Below are 23,389 nucleotides of genomic sequence, written 5' to 3'. Positions count from 1 at the left end.
TCTGGAGCTCTGGTCCCCTGTCTACTGGACTGTCTGGAGCTCTGGTCACCTGTCTATTGGATTGTCTGGAGCTCTGGTCTCTCTGGGACGCTTCAGAGAGAGGTTTGAGCCCGGAACCAATAAAGCGAATGCGTTTTATGTACAGCTTCACTTGCTGTAATACTGGGTGTTCAACCTTGGAACTGATGCAAAATGCTACAGGGCAGTTACTGGAGCATGGGAACTGGCCAGGAGCAGCTGGTAATTCAGCTGCTCCATCATCAGTCTCATAGATATTATCAGCTTCTGCTTCAAGACATTAAAAATATATTTTCAAACATGTCCCAAAGCAGTTATTTTTCCAACTTCTCATTATTCAGGAATCCTGGTTACTGTTTTCAACATGTAGCTTCATAGTTCATTCAACACATCAGGGTCACTCACTGTGTAACTGTACAGAGTCACTGTTTATTGAGGGTAAGGGTCACTCACTGTGTAACTGCACAGAGTCACTGTTTATTCAGGGTAAAGATCACTCACTATGTAACTGTGCAGAGTCACTGTTTATTGAGGGTAAGGGTCACTCACTGTGTAACTGCACAGAGTCACTGTTTATTCAGGGTAAGGGTCACTCACTGTGTAACTGCACAGAGTCACTGTTTATTGAGGGTAAGGGTCACTCACTGTGTAACTGCACAGAGTCACTGTTTATTCAGGGTAAAGATCACTCACTATGTAAGTGTACAGCGTCACTGTTTATTCAGGGTAAGGGTCACTCACTGTGTAACTGCACAGAGTCACTGTTTATTCAGGGTAAGGGTCACTCACTGTGTAACTGTGCAGAGTCACTGTTTATTGAGGGTAAGTGTCAATTACGTTGTAACTGTACAGAGTCACAGTTTATTCAGCAGGGTAAGGGTCACTCACAAGTGAGAGGGATGAAGCGGGTATGGTAATCAGGCAGAAGGGCTGTGTTATAATTAAAGAAATTAGCATAGAAAGGGAGGAGTTCTAAGTGGTCTGGCAGGCTTAAGAGTAGATAAATCTCCAGGCCCAGATGAAATATATCCCAGGTTGTTGAGTGAGACAAGGGAGGAGATAGCCGGGGCGCTGGCAATAATTTTCAATACCTCTCTGGCCACAGGAGAGGTGCCAGAGGACTGGAGGACAGCCAATGTGGTAACCTTATACAAGAAGGGAGGAAGGGATAAACCAGGGAACACTAGACCAGTCAGTCTAACCTCAGTGGTGGGGGAATTATTGGAAGCAATTCTGAGGGACAGAATTAATCTACACTTGGAGAGGCAGGAATTAATCAAGAACAGTCAGCATGGCTTTGTTAAGGGGAGGTCATGTCTGACCAATTTGATTAAATTTTTCGAAGAGGTGACCAGGTGTGTAGATGAGAACAATGCATTTGACATAGTCTACTTGGACTTCAGCAAGGCTTTTGATTAGGTCCCACATGGGAGACTGATAATGAAGGTAAGAGCCCATGGGATCCAAGGCAATTGGACAAACTGGATCCAGAATTGGCTGAGTGGCAGGAAGCAGAGGGTGATGGTCGAGGAGTATTTTTGTGACTGGATGCCTGTGTCCAGTGGGGTTCCACAGGGATCGGTGTTGGGTTCCTTGCTGTTTGTGGTATATATAAACAATTTAGACTTGAATGTAGGAGGGTTTATCAGTAAGTTTGTGGATGACATGAAAATTGATGGGGTGGTAAATAGTGAGGAGGATAGCCTTAGATTACGGGAGGATATAGATGGGCTGGTGAGATGGGTTGATCAGTGGCAAATGAAATTTAATCTGGATAAGTGTGAGGTGATGCACTTGGGCAGGACAAACAAGGCACGGGAATCCACAATGAATGGTAGGACCTGGGAAGTACCGAGGATCAGGGGGATCTTGATGTACATGTCCACTGGTCCCTTAAGGTAGCGGGACAGGTAGATAAGGTGGTTAAGAAGGCATATGGGATACTTGCCTTTATTAGCCGAATATTAATTTATAGAATATAAGAGCAAGGAGGTTATGCTGGAACTGTATAAAATGCTGGTTAGGCCTCAGCTAGAGTATTGTGTGCAGTTCTGGAATCTGCACTATAGGAAGGAGGTGATTGCAGTAGAGAGAGTGCAGAGGAGATTTACCAGGATGTTGCCTGGGCTGGAGAGTTTTAGTTATGAGGAGAGATTGGATAGACTGGGGTTATTTTCCCTGGAGCAGAGGAGATTGAGGGAGGACATGATTGAGGGTATAAAATTATGAAGGGCATAGATAGGGTAGACAGGAAGGAACTTTTCCCCTTGGTGGAGGGATCAATAACCAGGGGGCATAGATTTAAGGTAAGGGGCAGGAGGCTTAGAGGGGATGTGAGGAAGAATTTTTTCACCCAGAGGGCAGTGGGAATCTGGGACTCACTGCCTGAAAGAGTGGTAGAGGCAGATACCCTCATAACTTTTAAGAAGTATTTGGAAATGCACTTGCGATGCCATGGCGTACAGGGCTATGGGCATTGTGCTGGAATATGGGATTAGAATAGTTAGGTACTTGTTTGACCGTCACAGACACAATGGGCTGAAGAGCCTTTTTCTGTGCTGTAGATCTCTATGACTCTATAAATGTACAGTCATTGTTCATTCAGAGTAAGGGTCACTCAATTCGTAACTGTACAGCATCACTTTTTTTTCAGGGTAAGGGTCACTCACTATGTAACTGTACAGACTGATCATTTATTCAGAGTAACAGTCACTCACTGTGTAACAACCCAGATTTATTGTTTACTCAGGGAAAGTGTCACTCACTGTGTAACTGTACAGAGGCACTGTTTATTCAGCGGGCAAAGGGTCAATCGCTGTGTAATTGTACAGAGTCACTGAATATTCAGGGTAAGGGTCACTCACTATGTAACTGTACAGAGTAACTGTTTATTCAGGATAAGGATCACTCATTGCCTAACTGTTACAGAGTCAATGTTTTTTCAGGGTAAGAATCATTCACTGTGTAACTGTACAGAGTCATTGTTTATTCAGGGGGAGGATCACTCACTGTGTAACTGTACAGAGTCACTGCTTACTCAGGGAATGTGTCAATCACTGTATAATGGCAAAGAGTCACTGTTTATTCAGCAGGGTAAGGTTCACTCACTGTGTAACCGTACATTCCCTGTTTATTCAGGTAATGGTCACCGACTGTAACTGTACAGAGTCACTGTTTATTCAGTGTAAGGGTCACTCACTGTGTAACTGCGCAGAGACATTGTTTATTCAGGGTAAGGGCACTCACTGTGTAACTCGACAGAGTCACTGTTTATTCAGGGCAAGGATCACTCATTGTGTAATTGTAGAGTCACTGTTTATTAAGGGTAAGGATCACTCACTGTGTAACTGTACAGAGTCACTGTTTATTCAGGGCAAGGATCACTCACTGTGTAATTGTAGAGTCACTGTTTATTCAGGGTAAGGATCACTCACTGTGTAACTGTACAGAGTCACTGTTTATTCAAGGTAAGGATCACTCACTGTGTAATTGTAGAGTCACTGTTTATTCAGGGTAAGGATCACTCACAGTCTAACTGTACAGAGTCACTGTTTATTCAGGGTAAGGATCACTCACTGTGTAACTGTAGAGTCACTGTTTATTCAGGGTAAGGATCACTCACTGTGTAACTGTACAGAATCACTGTTTATTCAGGGTAAGGGTTACTCACTGTGTGACTGTACAGAGTCACTGTTTATTCAGGGTGGGGGTTACTCATTGTCTAACTGTACAGGCAATGTGTATTCAGGATAAGGATTACTCAGTGTCTAACTGTACAATCACTGTTTATTCTGCAAGGTAGAGGTTACTCATTATGTAACTGTACAGAGTTAGTTTATTCAGCAGGGTAAGGGTCACTCAGTGTGTAACTGTACAGAGTCACTGTTTATTCAGGGTAGGGGTCACTAATTGTCTAACGGTACAGTCAATGTTTATTCAGGGTAAGGGTCACTCACTGTGTAATTGTACGGAGTCACTGTTTATTCAGGGTAAGGTTTACTCACTGTGTGACTGTACAGAGTAATTGTTTATTCAGGCTAAAGATCACTCATTGTGTAACTGTACAGAGTCACTGTTTATTCAGCAGGGTAAGGGTTACTCACTGTGTAACTGTACAGAGTCACTGTTTATTCAGCAGGGTAAGGGTTACTCACTGTGTGACTGTACAGAGTCACCGTTTATTCAGCGTAAGGGTTACTCATTGTGTAACTGCACAGAGTCACCGTTTATTCAGGATAAGGGTCACTCATTGTGTAACTGCACAGAGTCACCGTTTATTCAGGATAAGGGTCACTCATTGTCTAACTGTACAGAGTCACTGTTTATTCAGGGTAAGGGTCACTCAGTGTCCAACTGTACAGAGTCACTGTATTTTTAGGGTTGGGTCACTCACCGTCTAACTGTAGAGTCATTGTTTATTCAGTGTAGGCGTTACTCACTGTCTAACTGTACAGAGTCACTGTTTATTCAGGGTAAGGGTCACTCAGTGTCCAACTGTACAGAGTCACTGTATTTTTAGGGTAGGGTCACTCACCGTCTAACTGTAGAGTCATTGTTTATTCAGGGTAAGGGTTACTCACTGTGTGACTGTACAGAGTCACTGTTTATTCAGCAATGTGAGGGTTACTCACTGTCTAACTGTACAGAGTCACTGTTTATTCAATGTGTATTCAGGATAAGGATTACTCACTGTCTAACTGTACCTTCACTGTTTATTCTGCAAGTTAGAGGTTAGTCATTATGTAACTGTACAGAGTTAGTTTATTCAGCAGGGTAAGGGTCACTCAGTGTGTAACTGTACAGAGTCACTGTTTATTCGCGGTAGGGGTCACTAATTGTCTAACGGTACAGTCAATGTTTATTCAGAGTAAGGGTCACTCACTGTGTAATTGTACAGAGTCACATTGTACTGTGTAATTGTACAGAGTCACTGTTTATTCAGCGTAAGGGTTACTCATTGTGTGACTGTACAGAGTAATTGTTTATTCAGGCTAAAGATCACTCACTGTGTAACTGTGTAACTGTACAGAGTCACTGTTTATTCAGCAGGGTAAGGGTTACTCACTGTCTAACTGTACAGAGTCACTGTTTATTCAGGGTGAGGATCACTCACTGTGTAACTGTACAGAGTCACCGTTTATTCAGCAGGGTAAGAGTTACTCACTGTCTAACTGTACAGAGTCACTGTTTATTCAGGGTGAGGATCACTCACTCTGTAACTGTACAGAGTCACCGTTTATTCAGCAGGGTAAGGGTCACTCACTGTGTGACTGTACAGAGTCACTGTTTATTCAGGATAAGGGTCACTCATTCTGTAACTGCACAGAGTCACCGTTTATTCAGGATAAGGGTTACTCATTGTGTAACTGCACAGAGTCAGCGTTTATTCAGGATAAGGGTCACTCATTGTCTAACTGTACAGAGTCACTGTTTATTCAAGGTAAGGGTCACTCAGTGTCCAACTGTACAGAGTCACTGTATTTTTAGGGTAGGGTCACTCACCGTCTAACTGTAGAGTCATTGTTTATTCAGCGTAAGGGTTACTCATTGTGTGACTGTACAGAGTAATTGTTTATTCAGGCTAAAGATCACTCACGGTGTAACTGTACAGAGTCACTGTTTATTCAGCAGGGTAAGGGTTACTCACTGTCTAACTGTACAGAGTCATTGTTTATTCAGTGTAGGCGTTACTCACTGTCTAACTGTACAGAGTCACTGTTTATTCAGGGTAAGGGTCACTCAGTGTCCAACTGTACAGAGTCACTGTATTTTTAGGGTAGGGTCACTCACTGTCTAACTGTAGAGTCATTGTTTATTCAGGGTAAGGGTTACTCACTGTGTGACTGCACAGAGTCTCTGTTTATTCAGCAATGTGAGGGTTACTCACTGTCTAACTGTACAGAGTCACTGTTTATTCAGCAAGGTAAGGGTTACTCACTGTGTAAGTGTACAGAGTCATTGTTTATTCAGGGTGGGGATTACACATTGTCTAACTGTACAGTCACTGTTTATTCAGCAGGGTAAGGGTTACTCATTGTCTAACTGTAGAGTCATTGTTTATTTAGCAGGTTAAGGGTTACTCACCATCCAACTGTACAGAGTCACTGTTTATTTAGCAGGCTAAGTGTTATTTACTGTGTAATTGTACAGTCACTGATAATTCAGCAGGGTAAGGCTTACTCACTGTCTAACTGTAGAGTCATTGTTTATTCAGTGTAGGCGTTACTCACTGTCTAACTGTACAGACACTGTTTATTCAGGTTAAGGGCCACTCACTCTCTAACTGTACAGAGTCACTGTTTATTCAGGGTAAGGGCCACTCACTCTCTAACTGTACAGTCACTGTTTATTCAGGGTAAGGATCACTCACTGTGTAACTGTACAGAGTCACTGTTTATTCAGGGTAAGGATCACTCACTGTGTAACTGTACAGAGTCACTGTTTATTCAGGGTAAGGATCACTCACTGTGTAATTGTAGAGTCACTGTTTATTCAGGATAAGGGTCACTCATTGTGTAACTGCACAGAGTCACCGTTTATTCAGGATAAGGGTTACTCATTGTGTAACTGCACAGAGTCACCGTTTATTCAGGATAAGGGTCACTCATTGTCTAACTGTACAGAGTCACTGTTTATTCAGGGTAAGGGTCACTCAGTGTCCAACTGTACAGAGTCACTGTATTTTTAGGGTAGGGTCACTCACCGTCTAACTGTAGAGTCATTGTTTATTCAGCGTAAGGGTTACTCATTGTGTGACTGTACAGAGTAATTGTTTATTCAGGCTAAAGATCACTCACGGTGTAACTGTACAGAGTCACTGTTTATTCAGGGTAAGGGTTACTCACTGTGTGACTGCACAGAGTCACTGTTTATTCAGCAATGTGAGAGTTACTCACTGTCTAACTGTACAGAGTCACTGTTTATTCAGCAAGGTAAGGGTTACTCACTGTGTAAGTGTACAGAGTCATTGTTTATTCAGGGTGGGGATTACACATTGTCTAACTGTACAGTCACTGTTTATTCAGCAGGGTAAGGGTTACTCATTGTCTAACTGTAGAGTCATTGTTTATTTAGCAGGTTAAGGGTTACTCACCATCCAACTGTACAGAGTCACTGTTTATTTAGCAGGCTAAGTGTTATTTACTGTGTAATTGTACAGTCACTGATAATTCAGCAGGGTAAGGCTTACTCACTGTCTAACTGTAGAGTCATTGTTTATTCAGTGTAGGCGTTACTCACTGTCTAACTGTACAGACACTGTTTATTCAGGTTAAGGGCCACTCACTCTCTAACTGTACAGAGTCACTGTTTATTCAGGGTAAGGGCCACTCACTCTCTAACTGTACAGTCACTGTTTATTCAGGGTAAGGATCACTCACTGTGTAACTGTACAGAGTCACTGTTTATTCAGGGTAAGGATCACTCACTGTGTAATTGTAGAGTCACTGTTTATTCAGGGTAAGGATCACTCACTGTGTAACTGTACAGAGTCACTGTTTATTCAGGGTAAGGATCACTCACTGTGTAACTGTAGAGTCACTGTTTATTCAGGGTAAGGATCACTCACTGTTTAACTGTAGAGAGTCACTGTTTATTCAGGGTACAGGTCACTCACTGTCAAACTGTATAGTCATTGTTCATTCAGCAGGGTAAGGGTCACTCATTTTGTAACTGTACAGAGTCACTGTTTATTCAGGGTAAGGATCACTCATTGTGTAACTGTACCAATTTGCTGTTTATTGGGTTACTCACTGTGTATCTGCACAGAGTCACTTTATTCAGGGTAAAGACCACTCACGGTGTAGATGTACAGAGTCACTGTTTATTCAGTGGAAGGATCACTCACTGTATAACTGTGCAGAGTCACAGTTTATTGAGGGCAAGTGTCAATTATGTTGTAACTGTACAGAGTCACTGTTTATTCAGGCTAAGGATCACTCACTGTCTAACTGTACAGGGTCACAGTTTATACAGGGTAAGTGGCACTCTGTCCAACTGTACAGAGTCAGTGTTTATTTAGGGTAAGGGTCACACTGTGTAACTGTACAGAGTCACTGATTATTTTACAGGGTGATGGTTACTCACTGTCTAATTGTACAGAGTCACTGATAATTCAGCAGGGTAAGGGTTACTCACCATCTAATTGTACAGAGTCACTGTTTATTCAGCAAGGTAAGGGTTACTCACTGTCTAACTGTAGACTCACTGTTTATTCAGGGTAAGGGTTACTCACTGTGTGACTGTACAGAGTCACTGTTTATTCAGGGTGGGGGTTACTCATTGTCTAACTGTACAGGCAATGTGTATTCAGGATAAGGATTACTCACTGTCTAACTGTACCTTCACTGTTTATTCTGCAAGTTAGAGGTTACTCATTATGTAACTGTACAGAGTTAGTTTATTCAGCAGGGTAAGGGTCACTCAGCGTGTAACTGTACAGAGTCACCGTTTATTCAGCAGGGTAAGGGTCACTCACTGTGTGACTGTACAGAGTCACTGTTTATTCAGGATAACGGTTACTCATTGTGTAACTGCACAGAGTCACCGTTTATTCAGGATAAGGGTCACTCATTGTCTAACTGTACAGAGTCACTGTATTTTTAGGGTAGGGTCACTCACCGTCTAACTGTAGAGTCATTGTTTATTCAGGGTAAGGGTTACTCACTGTGTAATTGTACAGAGTCACTGTTTATTCAGCGTAAGGGTTACTCATTGTGTGACTGTATAGAGTAATTGTTTATTCAGGCTAAAGATCACTCACTGTGTAACTGTACAGAGTCACCGTTTATTCAGCAGGGTAAGGGTTACTCACTGTCTAAATGTACAGAGTCATTGTTTATTCAGTGTAGGCGTTACTCACTGTCTAACTGTACAGAGTCACTGTTTATTCAGGGTAAGGGTCACTCAGTGTCCAACTGTACAGAGTCACTGTATTTTTAGGGTTGGGTCACTCACCGTCTAACTGTAGAGTCATTGTTTATTCAGGGTAAGGGTTACTCACTGTGTGACTGTACAGAGTCACTGTTTATTCAGCAATGTGAGGGTTACTCACTGTGTAAGTGTACAGAGTCACTGTTTATTCAGGTTGGGGATTACTCATTGTCTAACTGTACAGTCACTGTTTATTCAGTAGGGTAAGGGTTACTCACTGTCTAACTGTAGAGTCATTGTTTATTTAGCAGGCTAAGGGTTACTCACCATCCAACTGTACAGAGTCACTTTTTATTTAGCAGGCTAAGTGTTATTTACTGTGTAATTGTACAGTCACTGATAATTCAGCAGGGTAAGGCTTACTCACTGTCTAACTGTAGAGTCATTGTTTATTCAGTGTAGGCGTTACTCACTGTCTAACTGTACAGTCACTGTTTATTCAGGGTAAGGGCCACTCACTCTCTAACTGTACAGAGTCATTGTTTATTCAGGGTAAGGGCCACTCACTCTCTAACTGTACAGTCACTGTTTATTCAGGGTAAGGGCCACTCACTCTCTAACTATACAGAGTCACTGTTTATTCAGGGTAAGGGCCACTCACTCTCTAACTGTACAGAGTCACTGTTTATTCAGCAAGGTAAGGGTTATTTACTGTCTAACTGTACAGAGTCATTGTTTATTCAGGGTAAGGGTTACTCACTGTGTGACTGTACAGAGTCACTGTTTATTCAGCAATGTGAGGGTTACTCACTGTCTAACTGTACAGAGTCACTGTTTATTTAGCAAGGTAAGGGTTACTCACTGTGTAAGTGTACAGAGTCACTGTTTATTCAGGTTGGGGATTACTCATTGTCTAACTGTACAGTCACTGTTTATTCAGCAGGGTAAGGGTTACTCACTGTCTAACTGTAGAGTCATTGTTTATTTAGCAGGTTAAGGGTTACTCACCATCCAACTGTACAGAGTCACTGTTTATTTAGCAGGCTAAGTGTTATTTACTGTGTAATTGTACAGTCACTGATAATTCAGCAGGGTAAGGCTTACTCACTGTCTAACTGTAGAGTCATTGTTTATTCAGTGTAGGCGTTACTCACTGTCTAACTGTACAGTCACTGTTTATTCAGGGTAAGGGCCACTCACTCTCTAACTGTACAGAGTCACTGTTTATTCAGGGTAAGGGCCACTCACTCTCTAACTGTACAGTCACTGTTTATTCAGGGTAAGGGCCACTCACTCTCTAACTATACAGAGTCACTGTTTATTCAGGGTAAGGGCCACTCACTCTCTAACTGTACAGAGTCACTGTTTATTCAGCAAGGTAAGGGCCACTCACTCTCTAACTGTATACAGTCACTGTTTATTCAGGGTAAGGGTCACTCACTGTGTAACTGTACAGATTCACTGTTTATTCAGGGTAAGGGCCACTCACTCTCTAACTGTATACAGTCACTGTTTATTCAGGGTAAGGGTCACTCACTGTGTAACTGTACAGAGTCACTGTTTATTCAGGGTAAGGGCCACTCACTCTCTAACTGTACAGAGTCACTGTTTATTCAGGGTAAGGGCCACTCACTCTCTAACTGTACAGAGTCACTGTTTATTCAGGGTAAGGGCCACTCACTCTCTAACTGTACAGAGTCACTGTTTATTCAGGGTAAGGGCCACTCACTCTCTAACTGTACAGTCACTGTTTATTCAGGGTAAGGGCCACTCTCTCTCTAACTGTACAGAGTCACTGTTTATTCAGGGTAAGGGCCACTCACTCTCTAACTGTACAGAGTCACTGTTTATTCAGCAAGGTAAGGGCCACTCACTCTCTAACTGTATAGAGTCACTGTTTATTCAGGGTAAGGGTCACTCACTGTGCAACTGTACAGAGTCACTGTTTATTCAGGGTAAGGGCCACTCACTCTCTAACTGTACAGAGTCACTGTTTATTCAGGGTAAGGGCCACTCACTCTCTAACTGTACAGAGTCACTGTTTATTCAGGGTAAGGGCCACTCACTCTCTAACTGTACAGAGTCACTGTTTATTCAGCAAGGTAAGGGTTATTTACTGTCTAACTGTACAGAGTCATTGTTTATTCAGTGTTGGCGTTACTCACTGTCTAACTGTACAGAGTCACTGTTTATTCAGCAAGGTAAGGGTTATTTACTGTCTAAATGTACAGAGTCATTGTTTATTCAGTGTAGGCGTTACTCACTGTCTAACTGTACAGAGTCACTGTTTATTCAAGGTAAGGGTCACTCACTCTCTAACTGTCCAGAGTTACTATTTATTCAGCAGGGTAATGGTTACACACTGTATAACTGTACAATGCTCAGATTTTTAAAATTAGGTTTAAATAGATGAGGGAATCAGGTCAGGGGAAGAATGATGTAGGTTCCCGGTTCTGCAGTTACCGATCTACGAGTGCAAGTAGCTGGGTTAATGCTGTGTTTATTGGCAGGGTGCCTAAGTGGAGGCCTAAATCCTTTCTTGGTAATCACTTGCAGTAATTATATAGCATCTGGTGGCTGTGCAACATCTTGTTTGTTTAGAAAAATACCTTCAAGCTCTGCTTCTGTTAAAACAGAAAAGAAAGTATTTGAAAATCATGTTTCTCAGTAAAACCTCTACGTCAAACTCAGACCTTAATCCCATTACCTCACACCTTCCCACATCCCCTTTAGCACTTCTGTTGTTCACTAATTCATTTAAATTTTAACTTGGCTTTAATTACATTGGGCTAATATCTTTATTTCATAAAACTTTAAATTTCTAGCATTAACTGGAATTTATGCCCCATTATTCTAATTCACTGGCCAGTCAAAATAATCTCTCACTATGTAATATTTACTGGATAACATTCAATCAGTCAAATCAAAAATTACATTTTGTTTTAACCCCAACACAGGTTCAGAATTTTTTCCAAAAATCACTTGCTATCCAGTGATCCCTGGTTAGAGAGAGGGGAAATCAGCCAGGGTTTGGAATTGTTTTACTGGTTGGTAGCTGATTGCTGTGTTCCTTTAACTTCCCTGAGATTCCTCGGATACAGGTGTGTCAGACAGTGCGTAATGCCCTCTTTCCATGAGCCAAGGTGAAGTCAGCAAAAGTCCCTGGTATTTTTCAGTTGCTCCTTATGTAAATAACAATGTTCAAGTCAAGTCAGAACGTGGGCTTGTTCTAATTGTTTGAATTGGCAGAGAGTGAAACTACTTCTGATCTACTCCAAGGTCAATCATGCTGCTAGAAATCTCATGACCGATTATGAGGGATTACCATATGTTTCGTTTGACCATCAGCATCAGGGAGACAAACATCGTGATCCAGGATCTATCATCATTGGCAATGTGACATTGGAGGTTCTTGCTAGCTTCACATATCCAGGCTCCACAATCACCAGCAATCTGTCACTTGATGCTGAAATCAATGCACACATCACAAAAGCTGCAGCTGTAACATCCAAGCTGAGTAAGAGAGTGTAGAACAATAGCAACCTGATTGAAAACTGTGAGGCTACGAAGCTTGTGTCCTCAGTGCACTTCTCTACAGTGGTGAGTCTTGGACAATATAAGCTGGGCAAGGGAAAAGGTTGAACAGTTTCCACCTTTGCTGCCTCCGACTATCCTCGGCGTCTCTTGGCAGCACTAGGTCACCAATTCAGAGGTTCTGCAGCGTGCTAATTCCATCAGCATACACTCATTGCTGAACCAACAATGTCTCCGCTGGCTGGGCCACATTCATCAGATGGACGACGGCTGCACACCCTCCTGTGTGCCGAATTGGCCACTGAGTCACGACCCTCATGAAGAAGAGGGTTGTGAATCTTTGGAATTCTCTACCACAGAGAGCCACGGATGCTAAGTTATTTAATCTATTCAAGTCAGAGATTGACGGAGTTTTAGATTTTGAGGCTTGTGGGGGATAAGGTGGAGAGGTGGAGTTGAATAAGAAGATCAGCCATGATTTCACTGAATGGCAGAGCAAGCTCGAGGAGCTGAATGGATAATACTTTTTTTTATTCGTTCATAGGATTTGGGTGTTGTTGGCTAGCTGCCAGCATTTACTATGTTCAGAGGGCATTTGAAAGTCATATGTAGGCCAGACAGGTGAGGGCAGCAGATTTCCTTCCCTAAAGGACATTAGTGAACCAGGTGGGTTTTTACAACAATTGGCAATTGTTTCACGGTCATCATCAGACTTTTAATTCCAGATTTTTATTGAATTCAAATTTCAACATCTGCCGTGGTGGGATTTGAACTCAGGTCCACAGAGCATTATCCTTGGTCTCTGGAATCGTCGGCAGTCCCTCAGAATCGAGGATGACATCCGTCAGGTGAGACTTCAGATGACTGAGGAGCCCAATTCTGGATCCACATGTTCTTCTGCAGTGGGAGTACGTTGTTGCACAGGGGAGGGGAAATCGCAGCCCCGGGTTGGCTTCCTTTGCCTTCCTGCTGTTGCCATTCTGCCTCGCTGTCAAGTTGCTGAGCCTCGAAGTTCAAGTTGCTGAGCCTCGAAGTGGCTTGTGCCTTGATGGACCAGGCGGTGCCATGCTGAGCGATTGGCAGCATTCTCCTCCCAGTCAGTGGTGTTAGTGCCTCCGTGCTTTAGAGTGACCTTGACTGTATCCTTTATTCCTTTGGCTGCCCTTTGAGCACTGGCCAACAGAGAGCTGTGAGAAGAGAACCTGCTGAGGGAGGTGGTTTTCGGGCATCTGGACACAATGGCCCGTCCGTCGGAGTTGGTTCTGCAGGAGCAGGGCTTCAACGCAGCTTTATGGAGGACACTCGCGTTAGCCTGGCTGTCTTCCCATTTGATCCCCAGGATTTGACACAAGCACCACTGATGGAAGCTCTCAGGGATCTTAATGTGGCCTCGGTGGACAGTCCATGTTTTGCTGTAGTAGAGTAGTATAAATCAGAACCTTTGTTAACTGGCCAAGGTCCCTGTTGTCAAAGACACGTTGGTGCAGCTTGAAGATGGCAGCGCTGGCACAGTTGACTCGGCGTTGGGCTTCCTCATCGATGGTAGTCCCTGGGGAGAGGTGGCTGCTGAGATAAGGGAAGTGCTGCACATACTCCAGAGCCACCCCATCTCTGTGGAAGGCGCGGGAGATGCTCAACTGGCCAGGGGGAAGGTTGGTGAAGGACCTTCGTCCTGGCGATGTTTAAGGACAGGCCAAGCCTCTGATATGAGGTGTTGAAGAGGTCACGCGTCCTTTGCATGCCCTGTACGGAGTGAGCCATCCGCAAACTGAGGGTCGTGGATGTCCATGGTGGCGAATTCTGTTTCTGGAAGCGGCCAAGGTCGAAGAGCTTCCCATCCAGAGGACACTGAATGCGGACACCAGGTAGGAGCTCGTCTCGGGTGAGGTGGATGATGCCGGTCAGGTACATGGTGAACAGGGTGGGGGTGATCACATAGCCTTGTCTGTGCCCAGTGTCCATTCCCCACCCCCACCACCACCACCACCACCAGTGCCTGTGCCACTCCTGCTGGGACACGCCCCCGCCCACAATGCCTACGTCACACGGCCACTGACGTCAGCGCGCTGTGACGCACGCCGCGTTGGTGACGACAGGCCCAGCCCCAGCCGGATCTATATAAGGACCCGGGACGCGGTGGGCGGCTGCAATCCGCACTTCAGTCCCGAGTTACCAGAGCTGGAGCCGGCAGAGTGCGCCTCACACCCCGCTTCATTAAAGCAGGAACAACATCGCTATCGTATGTCAACTTGCCAGAACCTGCAAAGCTTCGGTAAGACTGGCGGCCGACCGGGTGGGCGGAGGGGAAGCGGCGCTCGGGTTTCGGCCTGAGGCCCAAGCGAAGAGCGGCTCCACCGTCTCTAGTTAGTGAGTCAGTGAGCGACAGGCCAGAGGGTTCGGCCTCGGGTTTATGGGCGGAGACTAGTAGCCGCTGCTGGTTGGATGGTTCGGCTGTCAATGATGGGATGTCACGACGCTGACGACATGGCGCAGGAACGTAAGGCGGGGCCTGTTGCTCGGTGACGCTCAAACTAGGCCTCCGTGCCCCTGAGCCCAAGGTTCCTGCTGTCTGTCCAATGGGAGCCCTGTTGCTAGGCCGATAGGGTGAGGATGGAGTCCAGGGTGTTCAATCTGAATGTAACCTGGTGGCCATTTGGCCTACCCAGTCCATACTAGCTCTGCTTGAGCCGCCTCTTATCCTTCCTCTGATCAGCATAAACCCTTTTCTCATCTGCCTCATGTGTTTATCCCTTAAGTGCAATTTGTCTCAGCTACTCTATGGCAGTGAGTTCTGTACTCTGGGTAAAGCAGGTTCTGATGAGTTCTTGACTGATTCCTTAGAGTGGACTGTTTCTAATTTGTTAAAAACAAAAAAAACTGCGGATGCTGGAAATCCAAAACAAAAACAGAATTACCTGGAAAAACTCAGCAGGTCTGGCAGCATCGGCGGAGAAGAAAAGAGTTGACGTCTCGAGTCCTCATGACCCTTCGACAGAACTAGTTTGTTACTATCAAAAACCCATAATATTGATTGGCATAGCCTGTGTGAAACAGTTTGAATTGCTAGAGGGTTGACATGCCATTGACTGAATGTCTCTACCTGCATCATAAGCATCTCATCCTTAAATGCATCCTGCTGTACCTCAACTTCTGGCTTTACTTTCTCCCTCTTTAATCTCTAATTCAGCTTTTGGCCATCTGTTCAATATCTCTGCTAAATTTAGTGATGTGCCTTCAGTTCAGGGACTTCCTGTTTTGAATTCTTAGCTGCTTACTGACTTATATGGGAACCTTGTGTCACTAATGTAATGCTTAGTAAGTATTAGTGAATAAACAATATTCCAAACTAACTTTGACTGATTTCTTTTTTGCTTTACACCCAATGTTTATTCAAATATGCAGTTTATTGGCAATCAGTTATTGTGACAACCTACTGAGTAAGTGCTTTGGCAAGTAAATACTGACCTAGTCCAAACTATACAAAATGTGGTAGGTTCATCTGAGGGGAATGTGTGGGAAGGCTGCTCATGCTGAGCAGTTGGGATATTAATATTAAATACCAGCCTTGCCGGTGACACCCATGTCCCACAAATGAATAATAGCCTGGACTTGAGTGGAGAATGAACTTCAAATCCTACAAACAAATCTATTTGGAAGGGGACCTATGTTATGAGCTGGAGGAGACCATACAGCCTCAAGATTACTCTGCCTCAGCTCCTTTCCTGCCCACTCGACACAATCTTGATTTCCTCCTGTCAAATACCTGTATCTTTCAGCCTTGAATGTACTCAACAATGAGGCATCCACAGCCCTTAGTAAAGGAACTTTTCACCTCAGTCCTATATGACCAACCTCTTACCCTGAGACTGTGTTCCAGATTCCTGTCTACCTGTCAAGCCCTTCAAAATCTTGTTTCAATATGATCACCTCATTTTTCTAAATGGCAGAAAACATAAGCCCAATTTACTCAGCCCTTCGCTGTAGGACAACCCCCTCATCCCAGGCAAGGCAAGTATATTCTTTGGATATGGAGGCCAAAACTGCACAATATTCCAGATGTGGTCTTATCAAAGCTCTGTACAATTATAGCAAGACTTCCTTATTATTCCAGTCTCCTTGCAATAAATTTTCTTGCTTTTAAAAACATTTTTTCCTATTACCAAAGTGAATAACCTCTTCCCTGCACTGTACTCCATAGGTCACCTTGTTGTCCACTCACCTAACCTGTGTCCTCAAAGCTTATATCCCCACTGAGCTTTGTATTGTCAGCAAATTGCAGAAATTCAACCGTCTGTCCTGTACTATAAGTAACCAAAGCTTTTGTGTAGGGAGTAGATTTTCCCACTTATAATCTGCAGCACTGGAATTGACCTGTGGGCAAAGTGTCAAATTATCTCAACTGTAATCCTTGGTCAATGGGTACGTAGTGACCATACAGTACTGCAGCTTTGCAGCATTTACTCAAAGCTGCACTACCTGGCCAACAAGGCAAATGTCTTCTGCTCCATTTAAAATCTAACTGCTGCTGTTTTGAAGATGTATTTCGGGTGTCTGCTGTATTTTGTTTTTGCCCACTTCCTGTAGTGTTTTGCTAGCTCATCTATGTCCTCTTAGATTTGATCAAATCCAATTTGCTGGCCTAAAATTCAGATATTTCCCTGTTCACATGAGCTGTCCCAGGAATGCCAGTCACTGTACCTTTTTGAGTTCCAAAGGCTCACTACCCTCAGATAAAAAAAATAATTTCTCCTCAACTGTCTTAATTGGGTGACACCTTTATTTTTAAACAATGATCCCTAGTTTTAGATTCTCCCACAGGAGGAAGCAACCTCTCCATATTCACACAGTTAAGACCCTCCAGGATCTTAAAGGTTTCAACCAAGTCACCCCTTGCTCTTCTAAACTCCAGTGTATACAAGCCCAGCCTGTCCATCCTTTCCTCATTAGACAACCTGCCCACTTCTGGTATTAGTCTAGCAAACTTTCTCTGAACTGCTTCTAATGCATTTACATCCTTAAATAAGGAGACCAATACTGTACACACAACTCCTGATGTGACCTCGCCAGTGCACTGTAGAACTGAAGCAAACTTCCCACTTTTGTATTCAATTCCCTCACAAATGAGAGCATTCTATTAGCTTTCCTAATTGCTGTACATGCATACTAGCCTTTTGTGATTCATGCACTAGGATGAATGCTCCTATATCCCTCAATCTCAGCTCTAATCTCTCCATTTTGATGATATGCCTCTTTATATTTTCCCTGCCAAAATGGATAATTTCACATATAATACTCCATTTGCCAGATCTTTGCCCACTCACTTAACCTATCTATATCACTTTGTAGCCTTGTTCTCTTCACAACTTACTTTCCTACCTATCTGTCATCAGCAAATTTAGCAACCAAGTCCCTTCATCCAGGTCATTTCTATAAAATTGTAAAGAGTTGGGGCCCCAGCACTGAACCCTGTGGCACACCACTCATTACATCCGTCCTACCTGAAATAGACCCATTTATGCCTACCCTTGTTTTCTGTTGGCTAGCCAATCTTCTATCCATGCCAATATGTAACCCCTACACAGAGCTTTTATTTTCTGTAATAACCTTTGTGGCACTTTTCTTCGTTTTTGTTGCTTTTCTTAGTTTTTGTAACTTTCCTACATTAACTGTTCTTTTATGGCTTCCCCATCCTTCATAGTTATTTTGATCAGTTCTACTCATCCATTCACGCAGCCAGAATTTGCAGCAATGCATTGTGACACTGTCTACAGTTTTGTCAATCTGACCTAGATCGTGCCCTTGGCATTTCTTCCTTTCCTAATTGTACTGTGTATAAAGTGCTTTGTTTCATGAATAGAAAATGTATTATCCACCTTAACCCACCCTGCAGTTAATACTTGTCCTCTAGTCTTTCCCATCACTGGTTCCCTGGTTATACACTTTGAACATCCTTTTATGTGAAATGCATTGGGTAATTTTTTTTAGTATCATTGGTACAGTGTGCCTTTGTGCAAAGAAAAAAGATTTGCATTTATAAAGCAATTTTGTGACCACAAGTGCTTTTACAGCCAATGAAGTGTTATTTGAGGTGTGACGTAGGATCTGTGGGAGCTAATTTGCACAATTGCCTGTTAACAGCAATGTGATGAGCTGATACAGATTGAGATAAATATTAGCCAGAACATTGGGGTGGGCCATTGAAAGGTAGCACCTGTGATTGTACAGTGCACTGGAGCATCAGTGTGTTTGAGGGGGCTTGAACCCACAACCTTCTGATTCTGATGAGAATACTTCAACTGAACTACAATTCGGAATAATCTCATAACTATAACCTGCCCACTTCTGTATTGCAGATCCCTTTGCTGATGCACTTAAGGGTGATGATCTCCTCCCTTCTGGGACTGAGGACTACATACACATAAGGATTCAGCAAAGGAACGGCAGGAAAACCCTCACCACTGTCCAGGGAATTGCTGATGAGTATGACAAAAAGAAGCTTGTCAAACACTTCAAAAAGGTAAGGATGCTGCAGCCTGCTTGGCAGCTCTTGTCTGACTCTGGCTGGCTCCTATTGGCTGTATTGTAGTTCTGGATTTCAAAGCAAGCTGACTAAGCAAACCCATTTGTTCACTTGTTCTCCTAAATTGAGGTTTAACTTGTCTTCCTGACTGCCTCTTGGCTGGGGTTGTGCTCCTATTGCCAGCAGCTCACTCAGTCATTATTCTTTCTGTCCCCTAAAGTACTTGTACAATTCTGATGTCAGAACAGAATTGAATCTGACTACTTATTTGTTTTTCTGTGGTGCATTCATGAACAGCCAGCAAAATACCTTGCTCTCTGGAGAGATGGCTGAGCTTGTACCTAGTGTGACGCCTGACTGGTCGCTAGATTAAAAGAGGGACATTACTGTTTAAATTATAAACACATCAATTTTTCCTGCAGCAATTTGCCTGCAATGGTACTGTGATTGAACATTCTGAATACGGGGAGGTAATCCAACTTCAAGGGGACCAGCGCAAGAACATCTGCAAGTTCCTGGTTGAGGTAAGTCTTGGTGTTTCAGACCAGATATAATGGGAGATATTAATAGATTTTACAATCTGTTCAGTCATTAGTGACAGTCTTGTTCCTCTGCTAAATCCTTGTATGTAATCTTCAGTCACAGGAAGGAGATCATCACAATCCTTAAGTGAATCAGCAATGAAATTTACAACATTAAAAGTACTTGGGTTATAGTAATTTGAGATTTTTTTTTTGTCAGAGGTTAGCTGTGATCTTTTAGTTTTCATGTGAAATTGGATGACTAACTTGTCACTTACACAAACAGCTTACCCTGGCATATTGCATTCCTACCTGGTTTGCCAGCAAACTTAAACCCTGTGGGTATAATGGCTACTCAGGGCTACACCAGAACCTCAGGAGGCATCAAATTGTGCCCATGGGACTGGATACTGTGGGGCCTAAAGGCTGCTTGCTGCCTGTCATGTGCATGTGGTGATGATAGGGAGTAGACCTTGTAGATCTCCTAGGATTACTTTTCACATCTAGCTTGTGCTGATTGAAGACCCAAATGGTGGTTGGATTAAACTTCACTGACAAAGCTGAGTGCATTGCATACCAGCACTTGGTTCTCTACATTACCCTGAGGTTTAGTGACTCAATCCATAGTGCTGTGAGGCAGCCAGTGTTTATGCTTACCTGTGTTTCATTTGATTTTCAGGTTGGAATTGTTAAGGAAGAGCAACTCAAGGTCCATGGGTTCTAATTGACTGTTCCTGTGTGCACACCACTGTTGGATAATGATAGGTTCTGACTTATGGACTGTACTCCTTGATCATGGGAAGCCTGTATGTTGGCATTTAACTTGCACAATAATGAGCAGTTCACAATCTTCCAGCTCCTGTAGCACGATCTCTAGATACATTTGCTTTTGTTCCTGTTAACTTTTGACATGGTTTGTAATGTTTGTGCTTGCTTTTAAAAGCACGTTAGAACTTTGTACCTCCTTTCTATAATGTATAATAAAACCTGCTTGAGAAACTTGTTCTGACATGTTAGGTTTCCTTGTAGATGAGCAGGGATCCAAATCTTTAAGTCCTGTGACACACACCTGAGGAAATATTTCAAATCTGTTCCAATGGATATCCTGTTGCATAACGTAAAGACTTGGAATAACAAGCCTGAACCTCCATTACATTGTCTATGGAACCCACTGACCTCTGCATTAACTAATACAGAATCCAATGTTTATCTATAGAGGGAAGAGCAGCGTTGAGTCATATGTAACTCTCCGTTTTGTTTTGGAAGATTACTTTTACTTTGTGAAATGCTTTGGAATGTGAGCTAATGAAAAGTCTCCTGCTCTCTACTCCCCTTCTAAAAGATCCTATCTCACTATTTAGATCTGAGGAGTTCTCTTTTATCCCATAAGAAAGGAAAGGATAAACCAGGAAGCCGCAGGCCAGGGGAAATCATTGGAAACCCTTATTGGGGACAATTTCTATTTGGAAAGGTATGGGCTAATGAGGAGAGCCAGCAAAGATTTCAGTCACAGATCAAAATAATGCAATATATGGATTTTTGGAAGGCAATCGACAAAGGGCCACAAGAAGCCGAGAGGGAAAGCTCAGGAAATTGAGGGGAAGTGGTGGTATGGATACAAAATCTTCTGACAGGAAGCAGAAGATGGTAGTGAATTTTCTCCATACCATGTTTACATAAAGGTAAACATTTTTATTGCCCATGATTAATGTTTGTATGTAAGATTTTTTTTTTCTTACCTGCAATTGCTCCAAGTTAAATAATCCAAGCAGAATGTAGAGGTTAAAATAAAGGTTATTTATCGTCACAACTTGTGCTAGATGTTTAAAATGTGACATCTCATTCACTACTCTCATATCTTCATCTGTATCTAATCATGTCTAATAGTGTAAAACAATACAACTGCAATTTTTGATTTTCTTTGTGGTGGCCCCCAGTATCAGTGGGTGGGGAGAGTCTTCTCCCAATTTCAAGCTATTTGTTTATTACCTTGGCTGCTTAAATGACTCGCAGCTGATGGAAACAAAAATAAAAACAAAAAAACTGCGGATGCTGGAAATCCAAAACAAAAACAGAATTACCTGGAAAAACTCAGCAGGTCTGGCAGCGTCGGCGGAGAAGAAAAGAGTTGACGTTTCGAGTCCTCATGACCCTTCGACAGAACTATGATAGTTCTGTCGAAGGGTCATGAGGCCTCGAAATGTCAACTCTTCTCCGCCGATGCTGCCAGACCTGCTGAGTTTTTCCAGGTAATTCTGTTTTTGTCGCAGCTGATGGAACTTTTTCTGCAGAACAGCCATGTTTTTTGCTTTTAAAAGCAGGCGATACTAATTACTTGTACAGGTTCAACCCCTTTTTTTTCCAAAAGGTTGGTGTAATTTGACACTTTGAAATTTACCCAGTCTGGTTTGAATTAGGGATCATTATAATGCAATGGAAGGTTGATGCAATCCATTCAATTCATCTAACACTACTTTGTCTCTTTCTGTGATGAAAGATGAGCTGGCTGGAATGCTGTTCTTTATGGTCCATCCTTAAAAGTTCCTCAGATGGCTGTGATGTCCATATTTAATTAGGTATTTGCTTGATACTCAGGACTGTCTGGAGCTTGATGTCAAAGGTCATATTTACAGCAGCCATTGTAATTGTTTAAAATTTAAAAAATATTGATTGGAAGTTCATAATATACTGGAACATGACAATGGAGGTGCTTTTGTAGTATTCCTAGAGGACCAGTTTTGGATCCATTTTATAAACAACCCTAGACTTGGATTTTGGGGGCAACATTGTAAAGTTTGCAGATATGAAACAATATAATTCCTTCAGTGTTGCTGGACCATTATCCTGGAATTCCCTCCGTAACCAGATGGATGGCAGTGGTTTCAGAAGGTGGTTCATCAATACCACCACCTCTAAGGAAATTGGATGGTCAATAAATGCTGGTCTTGCCAATGACATCCACATCCCATTGGAGAATTTAAAACTAAAATAGATCAGTTGTTGAATAGAATTTTAAAAAAAAACTTCATGTGCAGATATATGACAGCTTGCATTTAAATAGCACCTTTACTGGGAAAACTTCCCCAAGATGCTGACAATCTGATAACAAGCCAAAAGTTTTCATCTCAGGAGGTTATAAGAAGCATCTTGGAAGGAGGCAATTTCCAAGCTTGGGTGCTCTCAGGGTTAGTAGGTAAAGTTATAATACTTCACCATCTAAAAGGGACAGAACATAAAACAGTAATGTGGAATTCGGCTGCAACCTTATCTAGACTAGTTAGAATGTTTGTAATTCACCAGTGTACCCTTTCTACAAAAGCAATGGAGCAGATGCATTGGAATCTAAGCTGTTCAGGGGTGATGTCAGACTTCAGAGTAGTGAGGCTTTGGGGTGATGTCAGACTTCAGAATAGTGAGGCTTTGGGTCAATTAAAAATTAAAGGCATTAAGGATACGGAACTAAGTTTGGTAGATGAATGAACATCAGCCTTGAGTAAAAACTGGGTTTGAAGGGCTAAACCACCTCCTTTCCCATGTGGCCAAACACTGCTGCTGTCAGAATTCATCTGTTCTCCCACTGCTGTGAACCCCCTGCACCCCCCCCCCCCCCCCCCCCCCCCCCCCCCCCGCCAAGCTGATAACTTCTACTTATGAAGCAACTTTAACATAAAACATCCCAAGGAGCTTCACAGACCTGAAACAACGCCACATGAGATTTAGGGGCCCAGACAAAAAAATTGATCAAAAAGGTGGGTTTTAAGGATTATCTTAAAGATACAAATCAAGGTAGAGGTTTGAGAAGGAATTCAGGAGCTTGGACCCTGCAGCTTAAAGCATAGCCATCAATGGAATGATTTTAAAACTGGGAATGCTCAAGAGGCCAGAATTAGAGCAATATCTTGGATGGTATTTTAAAATCAAAGGG

The 23,389-nt window shown here is 42.9% G+C and overlaps 1 protein-coding gene across 1 annotated transcript; it reads left to right on the top strand.

Annotated features, from left to right (window-relative positions):
• The first annotated feature begins 14,536 nt into the window (after window positions 1-14,536).
• On the top strand, window positions 14,537-20,463 carry LOC121269161 (eukaryotic translation initiation factor 1b-like). Its single transcript, XM_041173678.1, has 4 exons — window positions 14,537-14,695; window positions 18,777-18,940; window positions 19,366-19,467; window positions 20,144-20,463. The coding sequence occupies exons 1-4, from the start codon at window positions 14,665-14,667 to the stop codon at window positions 20,186-20,188; spliced, it is 342 nt and encodes a 113-aa protein (XP_041029612.1). The 5' UTR covers window positions 14,537-14,664; the 3' UTR covers window positions 20,189-20,463.
• The last annotated feature ends 2,926 nt before the right edge of the window (window positions 20,464-23,389 follow it).

Source organism: Carcharodon carcharias, chromosome 23 (assembly GCF_017639515.1).
Source record: "Carcharodon carcharias isolate sCarCar2 chromosome 23, sCarCar2.pri, whole genome shotgun sequence".
Taxonomy (NCBI): domain Eukaryota; kingdom Metazoa; phylum Chordata; class Chondrichthyes; order Lamniformes; family Lamnidae; genus Carcharodon; species Carcharodon carcharias.
The sequence above is the reverse complement of the archived record's forward strand: the minus strand, read 5'-3'. Positions and strand labels throughout refer to the sequence as shown.

Bases quoted from the DNA above. Each gene is read 5' to 3' on its own strand.
- LOC121269161 (XM_041173678.1), top strand. From the start codon at position 14,665: ATGTCAACTTGCCAGAACCTGCAAAGCTTCG. The intron at 14,696-18,776 runs GTAAGACTGGCG...TCTGTATTGCAG, and splicing joins CCAGAACCTGCAAAGCTTCG to ATCCCTTTGCTGATGCACTT. The intron at 19,468-20,143 runs GTAAGTCTTGGT...TTTGATTTTCAG, and splicing joins TCTGCAAGTTCCTGGTTGAG to GTTGGAATTGTTAAGGAAGA.